The sequence below is a fragment of the Balaenoptera borealis genome, assembly GCF_965194805.1.
Source record: "Balaenoptera borealis genome assembly, chromosome: 12".
In the NCBI taxonomy this organism is placed as follows: domain Eukaryota; kingdom Metazoa; phylum Chordata; class Mammalia; order Artiodactyla; family Balaenopteridae; genus Balaenoptera; species Balaenoptera borealis.
The window spans coordinates 64,940,828-64,959,956 of NC_138869.1; the positions used below are offsets into that span (position 1 = coordinate 64,940,828).

Consider the following 19,129-nt stretch of genomic DNA (forward strand, 5'->3'; position numbering starts at 1 on the left):
TATTTGGGGAAGCTGAAGTTTTTGTGTATCAGTAGCACTAGTTATTTTGAACAAATAAAAGTGTTCTATAGTTGCTGCATTTATCACAGATAAAAGAATAATCAATCAATACACTGGTCAACCTTGTTAGTGAACAAAATGCAATCTAAATTAAGGTATTTCATATTTAATATTAGAAAAAAATGCTCAATGCTGAAAAGCTCTCAGTGAAACAGCTACTTTTTAATTATTTAAGACAGTATAAATTGATATAACTCTTATACAAAAAAACTTTGGAAACATATCAGGCCATGAAAATGTATATACCCTTTGACCCAGTAAAACCCATTGCTGGGAATTATTTATACAAAGAAAATCAAAAACAAAGGAAAGAAGGAAAAAGCTCTACGTACACAAGTATGTTGCAGTAATAAGCAACAAACTGGAAACAACCTAAATGTCCAGTAAGGGGAATGGGTAAATTGTACAACTACATGGAATAGAGGTTCTTAAGTTGAGAATTAAAAGCAGACTTTAAAACAGTATTTAATTTTTCCTTTTAAAGGCAAGTTACAACATTGTATTTCTGTAATGATTAAAAATTTAAAGAAATGATGCATTTGGAAAAAGATGAAGTGGATATACCATATACAGTTCAGAGTGGTAAAATTAGAGGTGAAGTTTCTCACATTTTATGTCAGGTTTTCACGTGTTATCAAGAAATAACATTCAGATTATGAGATGCATAAATGTTTAAGTTCAAAATAATTTGATATAGATGTCTAAAAAACCTGCTGAATGAAAGAGAAGACACAGGGAAGGTTCCCTTCCATAATTCCAAGCTCACTGCTTGGCTCACAGCAGATGCGTGGTCAGTGTGTGCCCGTGTGTCTTTGCAGACAAAGCCCAGGAGAGAACCGTGATGCTTTTACCCCTAGCCGAGCACTTATTTCCCCCACATACTAAGTGTTCATCCACAGAATAGTAAAATATAGATATATATATATATGAGGTGCTAGATCCTAGTACAAGACAAGAATTCAATCTAAAAACTTCTAGAAAGGTAATCAAAATATTTCTAGTTTTAATTGTTATTCACAAACTAACAAACACAGATATTTTCCTCATCGGAAACAACTATCAGTATCAAATGAGTTGTTATGTCTAACAAACAGAACTAGTTATCACTTAAGATAGTATGTTATCATTTTTATGTGATTATTTATAAGGGCTCTTAGGTTGGAACACTAGTTGAATCTGCTTTCAGTGTTTTGTAGCAGGGTTTTGGAAGCAGCCCCTTTAGAATGCTCCAGCAGCTTGATGGCCTTGTCAGAGTTTTCAATGTTCCTAAGCAGGGTCTCTAGTCTTCTCTTAATTTTCTTCTGATCCTCGAGAGCACAGCCAATCACGATGGACTGGAACTTCTGATCCACCGGCCCCGCAGGCACCTCGGAGGAACACGCGCTGTACAGAGACATCAGGTGACTCCTGGCGTTTCCCAGATCATCCAGAAACTTACTGACCACCTCGTCAATGACCCTGGTGGCATGCTTGAGGGACTCCTGCTGCTGGGGGTTCCTAATTGTTTCTACTGAAACTTCCACAGTCAGGGTTCGTCCCATCAGACGGTTTGCAGTCAGATTTAATTCTTCTCTTTCTCCTAATCATGAAAAGTTTGAAATATCAGTCAGTATGAGACATACACGCATCTATGTCAAGAACACTAAGGCATTTTTGTGTGGCTGAATCTATTCTGTGAGCACCTATGAATTTCTTAAAGATAAAAGTTAAAACTACAGCAATAAGATTAATTTATAAAGAGTATCAGATTGGACGCCAGATGACTCTGCGGTTGTCACGTCTGCAGAAGCTGGGGCAGGTGTGCGTCTGTAACTGGGGCTTTGTGCTGGTTAGAGCAGGAGATTGGATGTCCTGGATCTACATGAGGATGTGCATTAGAGGAGGGAGATAACTTTCCCTTTACCTTTCTGAGCTTTTGGCTGAGACCCTCCTGTAATAAGACAGACTAACAAGAAAAAAACCCAGAAGCTTATTGACATGTATACCCCATGTATACATGGGAGATCCCCAGGGAAACTGAGTAACTCCCTGAGATGGCCCAGCCTCCACCCAAAATACCCTCAGCTAGAGAAGGTGAGGAGGGAGGGAGGCAAGTTCTGGAGGTTCCCAGAAAAGGCACAATAGACAAAGGTAAGGTTCTTATGTAGATTCAGTAGGTGCCTTCTCCACTGGTGAAAGTTTCTTGTAATTTAGTCATCCTCCTCTTCCTGGTAGAGAGGGAGACACCCTTACAAATGATTTCCTTTACAAAATGTAAATGTAAATTTCCCTTACAAAACGGTGACTTCTATTGTTTTCAGAGCTCCTCCTCCTGTGTCTGCAGTTTCTCAAAAATAGTCAGTTCGGAATAATCCTTAGGCCAGAGAGGCATATTTTGGGGCCTCACATTCTGTGTGTGTATCAGAATACAATGCCCCGATTCTGGCTGAAAAAAAGCCATGACACTGGAGGAAAAGCTGGCCTCAAAATGAGGCACTGACTTCATCCCCTCCAGACTAATTCAGGCCAGTAATTCAGTCTGAGTCTTGGCCAGCATGAAGAGGGTGCTGGGTTATCATTTCACTATTTATATGGAAATCAGCAACCTGTCCTGCTCTGTAACCTCCTTCCCAATTCACTGTTCTATGGCCAGGACAGTGAAGAGACAGACTAGATCTTGACCCCTCTGAGGATGTGTGACAGTGTGGGTCTGGGCCTGGATGCACACTTGACCGCACCAGCTGCTCGGCCCACAGGCCGGTCCTGTGCGGCCCCAGGGGAGCCCGGTTAGCAGGAGCACCGCCCGCTGGTGCAGAGCATCAGGCCACCCGGCCCTCCTGTGGAACCGGGTTTAGTGGGTCCATGATCTGTGTTCTCTGCCTTTCTCCCCTTCCCCTCTTTACGTTACACCTCCATTCATCTCCTTTTGTCTTCTCTGCTGCCGACCTTGTGCCCGTTTCCTCTGCTGTCACATCCTGCCTGGCCCGTCTCTGCTGGGCTGGAGGAGCGGCTCTGCGGCACCCCCGCCGCCCCCCTCGGCCCCGGGAGGGGCCCTCACCGTCGCTGATCTGCCGCATGTCCTGGCTGTTCTGGATGCTGTGGATCATCTCCAGGAGGACCTCCTTCTCCTGCTCCACAGCCGTGGCCGCTTCCCGAAGAGCCTCCACCCTGCGGAGTGCGGGGGACAGGACAGTTACTGGAGGGAAGCTGCGTCTTCCTCATCTCTCCACTGCTCAGTCCAGCTCAAGGGTAACGACGATTAGGAAGGAACACTTTCCGAAAACGTATTCCTTTTTATTTTTTATTCTGTAATTTTTTTCTTTTTAATCCACTTGCTCTGTGGCTTCCAGTTTCCTCCCCACTCACAGGGCAATCATTCTATTTAGTGTCTATCTATTTGTATTCGTTTTTACAAAAAAAATCTGTACTCACGTACTTGTCTATTTTCAATTTATTTATATCTCACTGTTTCTTTCTTCACTCAGCAGCATACTTTATTATGAATCACCAGGTTCCCGTGTCCCTCACCTGATCTGCCCTCCCTGGCCTAGCGGAGACATGCCCTGTCCCCCAGCTTCCGCTCACAACGCGTCCACGAGTACCCTTCCCCTTATGGCCCTGATAAGAGGATCCATCCCAGCGTGGAACGGCTGAGACACAGGGTGTGTGGACTGTCATCTGACTCCACCCTGGATTGTTCTCCAGAATGGCTGGACCAGGAGTCCCTGTGTCCCAACAGCCCTACCAGCACTCAGCATCTCCCAACTTTCTAACCATCTCTTGCCAGGCTAACAAGTGATATGTCAGTACTTAATCTGCATTTCTTTCATTGCTAATAATTTTGGACATCTCTTTGTATACTTGTGAGCTTGTTCACAACCTTTGCCTATTTTTTCTTTTTTAAACTGGGGTTACTGTCCTCTTGGTGATTTGGTGACAGACACTGTGACCATCTTCTCCCATCCTATCCTATATGATCTGTGTCTGGGAGGTCCTTCACTGAACAGAGAGCCTTATTTTGAAGTGAAAAATAAAAAGATCCATCTTTTCTTGGTTTTGTTTTACCTTGACTTATGCTGTGAAGTTTTGTTTCAGGGTCCTCCCATCCCTAGGTCAGGACATACTTTCCTACATCTCCTTCTATTATCTTGATTGTTTCACTTTTCTCATACTTATGTCGTAATTCATCTAGAATCCACCTCTGTATATGGTTAGGTAAGGATTTAACCATTTTCCCCAACATTATGCACCCCAAATCCATCTTTCCCTCAATGATTTGTAGATTGTCTGCCTCTGAAATCTCTATTCCATCCAGTAGTATTTTGACTGTTCTTACACCAACACCCATTTCTTAAAAATAGCACCAGCTTTGTTTGTGATATGCCTTAGTATCTGGTAGACCAGTCCTCTAATCTTTTTTTTTTTATTTTTGGCTGCGTTGGGTCTTCATTGCTGAGCGTGGGCTTTCTCTAGTTGTGGTGAGCGGGGGCTACTCTTGGTTGCAGTGTGCAGGCTTCTCACTGCGGTGGCTTCTCTTGTTGCGGAGCACAGGCTGTAGGCGCACGGGCTTCAGTAGTTGTGGCACATGGGCTCAGTAGTTGTGGCTCGTGGGCTCTAGAGCGCAGGCTCAGTAGTTGTGGCGCACGGGCTTAGTTGCTCCGTGGCACATGGGATCTTCTCGGGCTAGGGCTCGAACCCGTGTCCCCTGCATTGGCAGGCAGATTCTTAACCACTGCACCACCAGGGAAGTCCCCAGTCCTCTAACCTTTAAAAATAACATAGCTATTTCGACTTTTATCCCTCCATAAACTCTAAAGTAAGTTTATTGGGTTTCTCAAAAAACTGGAATAAATTAGATACCTTTAGAACATTTGTCAGTTCCTCCAAGGGTGTCTCCTTCATCCAGACCCTCCTCTACATTCTTTATTAGAGTTTTGAAGTATTCTTGATGGTAGTCTTACAGACTCTTTTAAGTGTTTTGAATATTTTGGATATTGTTACTATTGTGAATAATATATTTACATATATACTACATTTTATAGTTGGCTATTGTTGATTAGAGAAATGCTGTTTTTGGTAGGTTCATGTCATAACTGGCAACCTTCATTTACACTTATTCATTTTTAATGGTTTTTTAATTTCTATTCTTCTGGATTGATGATCATTTCATCTACAAAAAATGAAAATTCTCATCTCTTCCTTTTCAATCCTATCAGCTCCTATTTTTCTTTCTTTATAGCACTGACTAAAGTCCTCCTGTGCTATATTAAACAGTGGCGCTAAGAGAGGGCATCTTTGTCTTTTCCCGAATTTAAAGAGAACGCTTCTGTAGGTTTTTGGTGTAAAGCCCTGATAACCCCGCAACTATACACACATGCACTTACTACACACACGCACGAACACAACCAGTGACTAAAGAACGAGGCTGTGTAATTATGAGAGTGAAAGAAAACAAAATCCTGTGTGTTTAAAGTGCTGTTTCCAGGGCACTTTCTTGGTTTTTTTTTTGTTTTTTTTTTTTAAATGTAGCATCCAGTCTTGATTTTTTTTTTTTTTTTAAAACATTTATTTATTTATTTATTTTTTGGCTGTGTTGGGTCTTCATTGCTGCCCGGGTTTTCTGTAGTTGCGGCGAGCGGGGGCTACTCTTCGTTGCAGTGTGGGCTTCTCATTGCGGTGGCTTCTCTTGTTGTGGAGCACGGGCTCTAGGTGCGTGGGCTTCAGTAGTTGTGGCACGTGGGCTCAGTAGTTGTGGCTCACGGGCTCTAGAGCGCAGGCTCAGCAATTGTGGCACACAGGCTTAGTTGCTCCGCGGCATGTGGGATCTTCCCGGATTAGGGCTCGAACCCATGTCCCCTGCATTGGCAGGTGGATTCTTAACCACTGCGCCACCAGGGAAGCCCCTCTTGTTTTTTTTATTACACCACAACTAGATAAGTTGCCAACTGTTGCAAAATAAATAGTGACAGACCTACCTCCAGTACTCAGATGCTCTTGGAAACACAGATCACAAGGAGATCTAATCCCTTCTCTCTTCCTGGGCACGTGTTCTAGCATGTGTTCCTGCCACAGGAGGAGGCCCTCACCCCAACCACACACGCGCCTTTTCCCCTACAGGCACCCACCTGTTATCCCCCAAAATAGCACCGACACACTGTACAGTCACAGGGTCTCGATTCTCAAGATACTAAATACATTGTTGGACTCTGTGTTTATAAGAGCCAGTAGAAGCAAAGAGCTCGTAAGAATCTTATGTGACAAATTTGGCTGGAAAACACAATCAAAACCAATATTCTATAAAATAGTAAACACACAGCATCAGGCTGCCTTCCAGCCCCATTCATTATGTGCTTACACATTTCACACGAGCAGACTCTCAGGGCCCGGGACACATGAAAGTGGTCAGGTTGTCACTAACAAGAAACATTTGTGCAAAAACACAAACGTGACTCTAGTATTTAAATGGCACAGATGAGTCATTTGATTGGTAAATGAGATGATGCTGAAAGAAGAGATTAATTTTCCAGCACTCCTGAGTTTATATTCAAATGTAAGATGATAAAGAGAGAATTGTTACTCTAAAGAAGAACACTCCATTTATGATAATAAGTTATACTAGTAAGTTCATGAAGTTGTTAACAAGAAAATTGTTTGAAAGGAGACCCTCTAGAAAAAAATATAATAAATCTGTCATATAAAGAAGATATTTTTTCATTAAATGAGACCAAACATAGAGGCAATTAGATGGAACTTTTATTTTTTATCCCACAAGGCTAGAAATTGCCAGGGCATTTTCCCTGTGAAAAACAGATTTCATCTTTTATAGAACTTCTTATATATGATTTTATGTAAACCTTTTTCATTTCATAGCAAAGGTAAAATTTCATTCTTCAGGATGTAAAGATTCCCAGGGGTTTTTTGGCATCTTGGCCCTTTCATCTTCTGTCCCCCGCTTCCTGAACATTCTTTATCCCTGGCCCACGTCTACTGAGTGATCCTTTTTCAAAACCCAATCCTTCTGGCAGGAACTGTCTCCTTAGCAACTTCCTCCTTCCCCTCCCTTGAGGTCGTCAATACTGTACATCTGTCTAGTGTATGGACATCACATGCTTAGTTTTTTCTTTTAAAAAGCTGAACCTACTTCTCTACTTAGTTTGCTTAAGTCATATTTATCAGCTATTGGTCTCCTTAAATTCAATTCATATACACATCTTTTTGTCTACATTAGTTCTAGAAAACTGTTAGCCATTAAACCTTCAAATATTTTCCACCTGCCCTTCTGTGATTTCTCCTGGAACTCTGTTCAGAGGCGTGTTGGACCATCTCACTTTATCCTTCACATTCTTAACACATCACTTGACAACACTCCTTGGCAGAGGGGGGCAGCTCTGTTTTTACCAGCAGATCCTGCAAGAGCTACATGTCCAAATTGGGAAAGAACTGATCCTCACGGTAAGGCTGGCCCGGGCTGTGCTCCTGGAAAACTCTCTGCATGAAATCACAGCTAAGCTTTAACAGAACCTGTGCTCAGAATGTTCCTGCGAGGACAAATGTGGAGCGCACGCATCCTCGGCTGGTCCCCGGGGCCCGGAGATGGCAGCCTGGGACCAAGGGACAAGGTGCTGGGAGGTGGTCTCCCAGGCCAGCCACCCCGGCACGTGCTCTGTGCCATGTGCAGGGACTGCAAGGGCCTCAGTCCTGCCACTCGAGCCAGAGCTGCTGCCACTTACTAGCTGAGTGACCTCGAGTAGTTACTTACATTCTCTTTGCCTCAGTTTCCTCATTTACAAAACGGGGATAATGAGACGGTGGGTGTGACTGAATGAAGTAAAGCAGGTAGAGTTTAACACAGTGACTGACAGCATTGACTAAACAAGCTATGAGTTAATAGAGATGCAGTACCCATGGATACGGATGGCCAACTCCTACACCATTTTATAGAAAAGATTTGAGCATCTGTGGCTTCTGGTACCCCACGGGCCCTGGAACCAATCCCTGCAGACACTGAGGGACCACTGCATGCAGTCCATGCCCAGAACTGGTGCCTTGAATGCTAGCTTCCTGGTCGTTATTACATGCTTACCATTATGAACTCAGGCTTGTAAATAACAAGAAATTGTGCTTTCATCAAAAGGGGAAATGGCAAATGGACTTATTTCAAAGAAATTACTTCTAAAACAGGTTCTTAAAATCATAGTCCTGTTTCTTATTCAAAATTCTTGTATCAAAAGAATACTACAGGGACTTCCCTGGTGGCGCAGTGGTCTCCAATGCAGAAGACACGGGTTCGAGCCCTGGTCCGGGAAGATCCCACATGCCGCAGAACAATTAAGCCCAGGCGCCACAACTACTGAGCCTGCGCGCCAGAGCCCGCAAGCCACAACTATTGAGCCCGCGCGCCTAGAGCCTGTGCTCCACAACTAGAGAAGCCACCGCGACAAGAAGCCCGCGCACAGCAACAAAGAGTAGCCCCTGCTCGCTGCAACCAGAGAAAGCCCGCGCACAGCAACGAAGACCCAACATGGAGAGGAGAGGGGAGGGGACAGGAGGGGAGGAGAGGGGAGGGGAGGGCAGGGGAGGGGAGGGGAAGAAGAAAGAATACTACAAAGATCACTTATATTTTAGGCAAGGTTAAGATTTTGAAGGGCTCCCTAATCATCACCAAAATGATAAATTACATTCACTACTGAGACACTCTGGTGTAAAAAAGTGTCTAGGCTTTAGTGTCAGGAGCTACGCATGAGCAGGATGGCCTCAGACCGGCCACTCAGTCCCTCTGGACTGGATTCGCTCGCTTCTAAAGGAGGGAACATATGTCCTCCTCCTGCCTCAGAGGGTTTTGGAAGATTCACATGACAATGTCTACAAGCAGTGATCTTTTAAATTACAGGCTCTTATACAATATTAACTATGGTGCCATCTTGTCTTGTGGCTCCTGGGACGTTGGTGCAGTGAAACTGTCAGCTAAATGACCACATCCGCCCTTGCCCCATCCTTCATTCCTTGGCTGCCATGGAAGCCATGGTGACTGGCTGATGGCGGGGGAGGGAGCCACAATAGGACGAGTTTGGGGACATCTGTGAACAGCTAGTCTCCCAGTCCTGTCGTTCCCCTCGGCTGTTCTCCACACCCCACGTCCCAAGCATCTTCACCACCACCCAGAGCCTTCAGGGGCCACTCAACACCCTGCACAGAGCAGGTGTTCAATAGTCCCTGAGATCAGGGTCTCAGGGACACCAATCTAAGTGGAATTTTCACCTCTTTCAGTAAAATCATATACTATTCCTACATTTTTGAAACACGACATACTTAACTCTAAGAAAATTCAGGCATAATGTATTAAGCTCTACAGCCAGTCTTCCTGGGTTCCAGCTGTGTGACCTTGGATGGGTCATTTAACTTCTCAAGCCTCAGTTTCCTGCCTGAAGAACAGAGGTGACGGTAATTTCCACAAAGGCACAGGGCCTGCAGAGTCAGCGCTCATTAACTAAATAACTGTTAGTGGGTATCATTTATGAATTATGATCACTGTTAAATTAGTTAACAATCATAAGCAAAGTGTTTAGAGCCACTGACGAATGGAAAAATCAGACACCATTTGAATTGGTCATGAAAACCAGGAGAGAAAGGCATCACCTTTTTAGGAGGAAGCAAAAAAGGAGGTGAGCCGGCGTCTAAAAAGAAAGGCTAGTGTCGTGCTAACATATAGAAACAAATGGAGTTTCTTTAATGATTTGTCAGATGCTGCCAAACACCTGAAAGCACTTTAAACACCATGGACACCAGTTCACAAGGCAGGTCATAAAGCACTGAGCATAATTCTATTTTCAGTTTCACATGGAAAATGTTCTGCCACAATTGACAAAACTAGTACAGTGGGGGAACAGTAAACACCAGCTTCTAGGTACAGCCTGTAATTTTCACCCTACTTAGTACCCTGCCATCCTCAATATGAAATTAAACTATTAGATAAGATGACACATGAATGTCACATTTTCTTTTTAAACTTGATCTTATAGGCATGATTCTATCAATAGTTTCTTTTTTTAAAATTTTATTTATTTATTTATTTATTTATTTATTTTTGCCTGCGTTGGGTCTTTGTTGCTGTGCACAGGCTTTCTCTAGTTGTGGCGAGCGGGGGCTACTCTTCTTTGTGGTGCACGGGCTTCTCATTGCGGTGGCTTCTCCTGTTGCAGAGCATGGGCTCTAGGTGCACGGGCTTCAGTAGTTGTGGCACACAGGCTTAGCTGCTCCGCGGCATGTGGGATCATCCTGGACCAGGGCTCGAACCCGTGTCCCCTGCATTGGCAGGTGGATTCTTAACCACTGCACCACCAGGGAAGCCCGGCATCACTTTTTTTTTTAAAAGGAAGAAACAAAGCTCACAAAAGTCTAAAATTACTAGAAAAGGCCCTAAAATGAACAATTAGACACATATTAATCTTTCTTAGCTCAAGGGTTAATTCAGCAAGTTACTATTTAATCACTTGCACATGGTAATCAGAATTCACTTTACATTAATGAAGCATTAGAATAATATTCAAAACCAGAGGCCTCCTTTTAAAGATGAGTACCTGACTGCTTCTGTACCCACCCTACGTGAGGCACCAGGTTTGAGGACAGTGCATCAGCTTGAAGAAAGGACGGGCAGCGTCCCACCTGTTCCTTTAAGAAAACATCCTTTCTTTCTAACTAGGGGAGAGAGACCCCTGAAATGGCTGAGAACATGCCCTCAAAGTTCTAAAGACTGGAGGAGACGCTGAGGCACTTGTTTCGCTGCTACATAAAAAGAAATCATAATCTTCCCAGGGACACTCAGGAGCTCTAGTTTTGCTCCATCTGGTCCAGCTTGTTCCATCTGCCTCATTCCAAGCAGGACCCCTCTATTACTCTCCATGAAATCATGGTGGTGGAGAACTTATTTTCTGAGAAGACATCGTTTCTTCCCATGATGATAATAATAATAATAATAAACACATATATAATAATAAATGACAATTTAAACATATGTATTAATAAATGATAATAAATTATTCACTTGGTTATTAATGTACTTTATTGGCAAACAGACCCCTTGTTTTGGTATATTAATCCAGGGAGATAAAGACATATATGCAATGCTTCTTAAAATTTTTGTCTTACATACTCCCTTGCTCACCCAGAACCTGGTGAAAACTATGCGAAAAAAATTCCTTGTGGTTTCAGGGAGTTGTGGGCGCCTCAATATGATTTTCCTGTAACTACACTTGCACACAACTTACACAGTAACTTTAGTGACATAAACAGTTACAGGAAGTACATGCAAGTTTTCATTCACTGTTAAAGGAAAAAAAGTATTTCCCAAATTTCTTAGAAATTATTTAGGAATTCCATACAAGCCAGCCACTACATTTGCCACTAAGGAGTGCCCGTGGTGCCCGGTTCTACAGGAATTGACAGCACAGCCTGGAAAGAATTCAGGAGAAGAGCAGGAATGAGACACTCAGAGCTCTGGGAAAACCGGCAAAACAGGCACTCGGAGAGATTTTCAGGAAAAATCTTAGGAACACATTCTTGCATCTTCCCAAACTCAGAAAAACACTCAAACCATTAAGGGAGACATCTGCTCCTCCTGGTCAGCAGTAACCTGTCACCCAAATGCGCGCCTGAGTGCGCGGGTCCTTCTCTAAAGTCACATTCCCGGGACCTCAGCGCCGGGACCGCCCCCCCACCTTCCCCCAGTAGAACAACTCAGACTCTCACCTTGCACGTGTTTATCGCAATGGACACACTGATTACTTAATAACACCGTCATTAGTTAAGAAGGGAAAACTGACTCGTGTTCTCGGGCCAGAGACCAGCATTTGGAAGGTGTGAGCGGCGACCTGGAGAAGGAGCCCCCCACCCCCACCCCCGCCACACACACACACCCGGGCTGAAAGTGGCAGGGGGAGGGGACACGGGTCCTGCTCCTCTCCCGTCCTGGGATCAGATGGATTTTTATATTTTGCAAAGAGATCAGTCATTCACAACGGGGACCATTGAACTGCCGCCTGTCCTAAAAATACACTATGGGAAAAGACTGGGCCGGAAACACCTGGCCCCCACACGGAACGTTCCAGGAGCTCTGCGGACCCGCAGTGTCACAGCCCCATGTCGAGTAACGTACCCGTAACTTTCCCTTCTCGGTTCTCACGCTCCCGGCGCTCGGGTCTGGAGCCGCGAAGGAGCGTGGCCGCCGGAGCGTGCGGGGCCGCTGACCCAGAACACGGCCGCTCCTGTGAAGGGACCCGCCGACCCAGCGCGGCCCTCCGCGGGGCCTGGGGCTGCCCAGCTCCCCTGCCAGCCGCTCCCCGCTGCCCGCGCGCTCCCTGCTCTCGGTCCCCGCGCGCCCTCCGCAGGCTCGGAGGGCCGGCCCGCGCACCTGAGCTCCAGCTGGTCCAGGCTCTCCAGCAGGCGGCTGGAGCGGTCGGCCATGGACGAGGAGCGGCAGAAACGGCCCTCGTTGGCCTTGGCGCTGATCCTCGCCTGAGCCATCGGTGTCCGGCGGGCGGCCCGAGATCACTGCCTTCCCCGCGCTCCACCCGCCTCCTCTGACGCGCCGCCCGCGAACCGGGGAACCGGGAACCGGGCGCGGGTGCACGAGAGCCGGCCGCTGCTCTGTCCGGCGCGGGCGGCCTTGTGGGCGGCGCGGCGGGGAGGCCTTGCTGGGCGCGGGGACGCGTCTCCGCCCCGAACACCGCCCGAGGCGGAGCCCGCGCCCCCGGCCCCGCCCCGCAGGGGCTCCAAGGGGAGCGGGCTTGGGCTGTGCTGGGGTGGAAAGGGCCCTTCATGCAACCGCGGCTCCTGGGCACTTTGCCGAGATGAGAACAAGGAGCCTGGAGGCCACAACTGAAGCTGATAGATGTAGGGACCAAGCTGAACCTCTTTTTTTTACACCCGCTCTCATGAAGGCATTTTTAATGACTTTCTTTTCTATTAAAAAGTTACTGGTTGGGACTTCCCTGGTGGTCCAGTGGGTAAGACTCTGTGATCCCAGTGCAGGGGGCCCGGGTTTGACGCCTGGTGGGGTAACTAGATCCCCATGCATGCCGCAACTAAGAGTCCGCATGCTGCAAGAAAGATCCCGCCTGCTGCAATTAAGACCGGGGGCAGCCAAAATAAATAAAATAAAGTACCAAAAGAAAAGATGATTAAGAAAGGAATTTTGGTAAAGCACCCACACATGTTTAAAAAAAGTTATTGGTTGGAATTTGAGTGAAATAATTATTATTTAAGGCCGTTTCACACCCCACTTATTTAAATCTCCAGTTATGAAAAGACGCACTAGACCACTTGGTCAGACACTACAAAGGTCAGTGAGTGGAATGGGGCCGGGAGTACAAAGATGTATCGACGTAAATACTTGCGCTTTGCTCCCATCTCATTATAGCTCTCTGCCTCCAAGGATGAGAATGTACAGGACACCTGAAATGGAGATAATAACAGTTTAAAGCTGCATCACAACCTTTAATCTGAGATCAAAGCCATTGAAATACTTGAACAGAGATGAGGCCTTTAAGGCTGGATCCCAATTCCTCTGAACTCTAAATACTAATAAACTTTTGCTGTAGGAGATTATCTGACCTCATTAAATGTTTTGCCCTATCATGACACCTGGAATCTTTAGACATTTTGTGAATGGTCTGAAAGTCTATCACGTAGCTTTGGAAACGTGCTGGACTCTCTTTCTCTCACACCCTGGACCCAGTGGGCTCCACCTTCAGAGAACACCCAGGCCCACTCCCACTTGCCTGTCCCCACTCCCCTACTCAGGTCTCGGCCAGCATCACTTCTCTCCTGCATCACCGCAATACCCTCTCACCTGGTCTTCCTGCTTCTGCTCTCAGGTCTATGCTCAGCACAGCAGCTCCAGTCATCCTTCTAAATAAGGCACATCACACCACTTCTCAGAAACCTTCAGCGGCCCCTCATTTGTGAAATGGGTAAAAGCCAAGGTCTTCAGAAGAGGCCTCAAAGGATTCCGTCTCCTATTGCTCTCTGAGCTCATCCCGCTCACTCGGCTATACTAGCCTTCTTGCTTTTCCATGGATGTATCAAGCTCACTTCCAGACTTTTCACCTCCACCTACAGCTCCTCCCCATACACATTTGCTTGGCTCACTCTCTCGCCTTCAGGTCTCTGCTCAAGTTCACCAGAAAGACCCTGACCTCCCTATTACAAATAGCAAGCACTCCCGCCTCGCCCCACCCCCATACTATCTTTCCCTTCCCCGTTTTCCTTCCCCATCTTGTCACCTCTCCCCCAGCTGTGCTCCAGAGAGGTGTAGGCTTTGTTTCACTCACTGGTGTATCTCAAGTGCTTAGAACAGCCACATGGTAAGTACTCAATAAATACTTTGTGAGTGAATGAATAAATGAATTGTTTCAAAGAAATTTAAAAGAAAAAAATGATGGAAAAAAAAAGCTCTTTAAATTGAGGCCCAGCCGATTGAGTCTCCCAGCTGCACTTGCCCAACGGTGTCCAGAGCAGTCCCTGTACCTTGTTCTTGGGAGAGGCCAGAGTGGAGGGCCAGGTCGTCAGGGGGACAAGGAGTAGGAGAAAGGGCTGGTCTGGTAGGATACCAAGCATCCAAAAAGAAAAAAAAAGCTTCTTAACCGAGATATTTTTATTTAAGACAATCAATGATACCACCAACCAGATACTATCAGTACATTATCTACATATCCTTTTTAAAATAAACATTATGTTATCCATCATTGCTTCGACAAAAGTTGTTATTCAGGTATAAAAATAAGGAATCACAACAAAAACTTTTTAAAAGAAAAAAAATCACAATAAAATAAAAAATGAATAAAAACAAACAGGCAAGCATCATTGTCAATGTTAGAAACATTTACTCTTGATAATATTCCCCATAACTTTCTGTAACATCCAGACTACCTCTCCTCCTTGTGTCTGAATTAAGTTCAAATTATGAAGTAATTTAAAAGTGATTTTTAATTGCTTAGTAAGTAGAAATAGAATCAGTGACAATTATTAATTAAAACATTAGACAACCCAGTTACCTTATTTAAAGGATCATGATGAATTATCCCTTTCCCGTCATATGAAAAGCCTCGGTTACTCTTGACCATAGACACCACACAAGCGTCCTAATAGAACACAGGCTGCATCCCACCTGTGTGTGGCACCTCCCCTACATCTGCTGGACCGCTCTTCTTTCTGACACCCTTTCTGCTCCTCACTACTGAGCAAGCTCCGGCAGATGTCTTTAAGGTCCGGCTCCATGACTACCACCCAACGCCTTAACTACTCTAACAAATAAATTAAAAATACTTTGGAAAAATGACTAGTACATTCTCAAGCTATGATGTGTACTTAAAAAAAAAAATGCAAGCAGGTAGGACAGAACTGACAGCTTAAGAAATAAAAACACAAATTGGTTTCCAATGTGGATTGAAAAGACTATATAATAATAATAAAAAAAAAACAGTAATACTATTTCACACTAAACTATCTAGTTGCAGAGAAAGACCAAAGTTCTAGCCATGATATATTTTTTTTTCTGTCTTAAAGAAAAATTTATATTTACAGAAAATTTTAAGTTTGGTAAGTAATTACTACTCGAAATTTTTAGGGATGACGTTTCTGGGTCAAATAACATGAAGCATATACACAAAGATTGTACGACAAGCCCCTTCTTAGTCTCCTAATTAGGTAACGTTTTTTATTATTCACAATGTGGCCTCAACATTTAAAAATTAAGTATTTAATACCAACTGTAGGAAACTGACATTTTGAGGAATAACTAAAATGAAGATACCTCCATATGAAATAAAAATTTTAAAGGGTTAAGGAAGATTACTCCTGAGTAGACTTTCAACGTTATTTTCTGAAGAATACTATGTTTACACAAATATATATATAAAAGGACTAATATTATTAAAAATATGCCTAATTCTATGCAAATATTTTTTACATCATTCCCTTTAAACAGTAGATAATACAAGTCACATAAAAGTCTAAGCAGGTAAAAGGAATGGCAAAAGTTTCTTTCTACTACTTTCAAAGAAAATTTTTTTTTTATTCCAGCAATATGCAGCTCTAATTAAAGCAGGGATATACATATGAGTGAAACTCACAAAGAACACTGCTGATAAAATTTTTCATCTCTTTCCATGATCAGTTTCCATTACTCTCTCCCAATAATCATAAACAAAGATCTCAAAGGTATTATATATTAGTGCCGCATAAGAAGTAGAATTTACAGAAAAAGTGAGCTATGACAGCTTTATTTATATTCATTTTCACTCCTAAAAAAATAAACTAGAATCATCTGTACAGTACAAATAAAATTAAAGAACCAATTCTATTTCGGAAACATATAAACCATAGTCAAGGGCTTTTCTAATTTTTAATTCTTGTAACGTAAATATATGAATTCAAAGTTAACTGGGAAACATGACACCTATATTAGAATACATGATTTGTATTTGCATTAACATGTATTTTATTCCTCTATACATATTTGCAAAATAGCACAAAAATACAAAGCAATATCAGATTTTGAACATATGAAAGCAAAAAAAAGTTTTCAAATACATTTGTACTAGTAGATTTCTGATCTCCTTTAGAAAACAAACTCAAGAATTCATTATCCTGAGTCTCTTCAAGGCCACTTGATGTTGTGTGGTAATATCTTTAATTACATTTCCTCAAGACTTCTTCTAATCGCTTCTTCTAATTCCACATCTGCATTAAAAAACATAGAATTTTGATATTTAGGGCAGAAAACTAATAAAGATGTGCTTTATGTAAGTCTCATCAACTACATCTGTATTTTCAGGAAGGAAAGGAAATACAAATTGGAAAAACTGAGGGTAACTTGACAGTTTCTTCATCATAAAATAAGACTATTTTGAAATATGAGAATCTGGATATAATCTCAAACTGAATTATAATATATCTGAGCTTAATTATGCTAAGAAACTTGTAAGTAATTTCCATTTAGGGATGTAGAAAGTCAACAAACTTCTAGAATCACTAACAGGTAATCACCAGACTCAACGTGGAAAATGAGTATGTATTTCCAAAAAGATTTGAGGTAATGCATATAAGACTTAAAGCAGAAATAGAAAGCCAAAACCATGAAATGGCAAAATCTCAAAGGCTATTAAAATTTTAGTTTTAAGCTTTCTAGTATCTAAGGCAAAGAGTCAAACTCACAGCTATATAATGTCCTCTGAGAAGCATATACACATATGCACTCACTGAACAAGTATTTATTGAATGCCCACTGTATACCAGGCACAGAATACAACGGTGAACAAGACTGACATTCTTGTGTTCACAGGTCTTTTTCTCCATTTCCCAAGAATGATGCTAAGGTCCAAGAGGGTGGAACTAGGTGTCAGTTTCTTGGCCTTCAGTAGCTTCTCACACCAGATTTATCTCATCCTGTCCAGTCCACGGTCTCCCAGAGCCTACTTGGTTCACAGACACAGGTAATTCTTCTAAGATATAGCTGCATCTTCCTCTGAGCTGGGGCACTAGTGTTATATAGTTGGCAATTTAAAACACTACAAGCTACTCTACACTGTATTAAGTTAAAGCTAGATTCTGGGTCAGTGAGTTGCCCTAAGATGAATTCAAAGGGATGAAGAAATATGCAGAAAAGACAAGATGCTCTTAGCGAAGAAGAAAAAGGTGACAAGATTTATTTTTATGAAAACTTATTACAAAGTTACAGTAATTAAGAGTGTGGTACCAGTGTAAGGACAGATGAACACATCAAAGGAACAGCATAGACAGCTCAGAAACAGACTCATGCATATATGGAAACTTGATTGATGACAAAGGTGGTACTGCAGAAAGGTGGGGAAAGATGATATTCTTAACAAATGGTCAATTGGTAGGCCATATGGAAAAAAAAAATAAAATTTACCTCTACCTTATGGAATATACAAAAACACATTTCAGATTTACTGTATATTTACTATATAATCGTGAAAGGCAAAACAACAAAGCTTCTAGAAGATAATACATGGGAATATCTTCATGACCTTAGTGTAGGGAAAGATTAATTAAATAGGATTCAAAAAACATTATGAAAAAGAATCGTACTTTGGAATGTCTTAAAATTACTTTTATCCATCAAAAGCACCATTAAGTGAGTAAAAAAACAAGACATAGTGTGAGAGAAAATATTTGCAATACATGGATCTTGCTTGTACCCAGAAAGAACTAAAAGATTTTCAACCTAGAAAAATCAATGAAAAGATCATCCAGGGCTTCCCTGGTGGCGCAGTGGTTAAGAATCCGCCTGCCAATGCAGGGGACATGGGTTCGAGCCCTGGTCCGGGAAGATCCCACATGCCGCGGAGCAACTAAGCCCATGAGCCACAACTACTGAGCCTGCGCGTCTGGAGCCTGTGCTCAGCAACAAGAGAAGCCACCACAATGAGAAGCCCGTGCACTGCAACAAAGAGTAGCCCCCGCTCGCCACAACTAGAGAAAGCCTGCACACAGCAACGAAGACACAACACAGCCAAAAAATAAATAAATTAAAAAAAAAAAAAAAGATCATCCAAAAGAAAACTGTCAAGAAATCTGGAAAGGCACTGGCAAAAGATGTGAAAATGGTCAATAAACATTACTCTTCAGAAAAATGTAAACTCAAACCACAAAGAAATGACCATCACTAGCTAAAATTAAAAAGGCCAATAATTGAATGATTAGTGAAGATGTATCAGTAGATCAACAGGAACTCACATTCAGTACTGGAAAGAAATTGGAACAACCACTTTGGAAAAAAAACTTGGCATAACCTACTAAAGCTGAATGTCAGCAAGTCCCCGCCTCAGTATACATTCCCAGAAGTGTGGGAATTACTTGTAACAGCCAACCAAATGTCTATAAATAATACATGAGTTGTGATATATGTGTAAAGTTATTATAGAGGTATTGGAAATGAACCAAAGCTATATGCTAACAATCAGATGAATCTGTAAAACAATGTTGACTGAAGGCATGCAGACCCAAAAGAATATAGACTATGCCTGTGCTGTCCAGTATGATGGCCACTGACTATATGTGGCTATTTGTA

At 43.0% G+C, this 19,129-nt stretch overlaps 2 protein-coding genes across 6 annotated transcripts in view; both read right to left on the reverse strand.

The window, feature by feature from the left end:
* Window positions 1–203: 203 nt before the first annotated feature.
* Window positions 204–14,541, reverse strand: BAG2 (BAG cochaperone 2). 2 transcript variants are annotated; one of them, XM_082347240.1, is made up of 3 exons: window positions 12,446–12,744; window positions 3,098–3,207; window positions 204–1,639 (listed from the first exon to the last, which is right to left on the reverse strand). In XM_082347240.1, the coding sequence occupies exons 1-3, from the start codon at window positions 12,556–12,558 to the stop codon at window positions 1,227–1,229; spliced, it is 636 nt and encodes a 211-aa protein (XP_082203366.1). In that variant the 5' UTR covers window positions 12,559–12,744; the 3' UTR covers window positions 204–1,226. The 2 variants fall into 2 exon arrangements, with proteins under 2 accessions (XP_082203366.1, XP_082203365.1); XM_082347239.1 differs by lacking the exon at window positions 3,098–3,207 and having other exon boundaries at window positions 12,446–14,541.
* Window positions 14,542–14,671: 130 nt separating this feature from the next.
* Window positions 14,672–19,129, reverse strand: part of ZNF451 (zinc finger protein 451) — a 90,278-nt gene continuing 85,820 nt past the window's right edge. For 2 of the 4 annotated variants that reach the window (XR_014232596.1, XR_014232597.1), the window contains exon 16: window positions 16,758–16,776. Coding sequence is in view for 2 of the 4 variants with exons in the window: in XM_082347111.1 (XP_082203237.1) it covers window positions 17,815–17,888 (74 nt within the window). In the remaining 2 variants the exon portion in view is untranslated. Of the gene's footprint in view, window positions 16,777–17,791; window positions 17,889–19,129 lie in introns of all 4 variants that reach the window. The other 2 variants (XM_082347111.1, XM_082347112.1) reach the window with 2 other exon arrangements.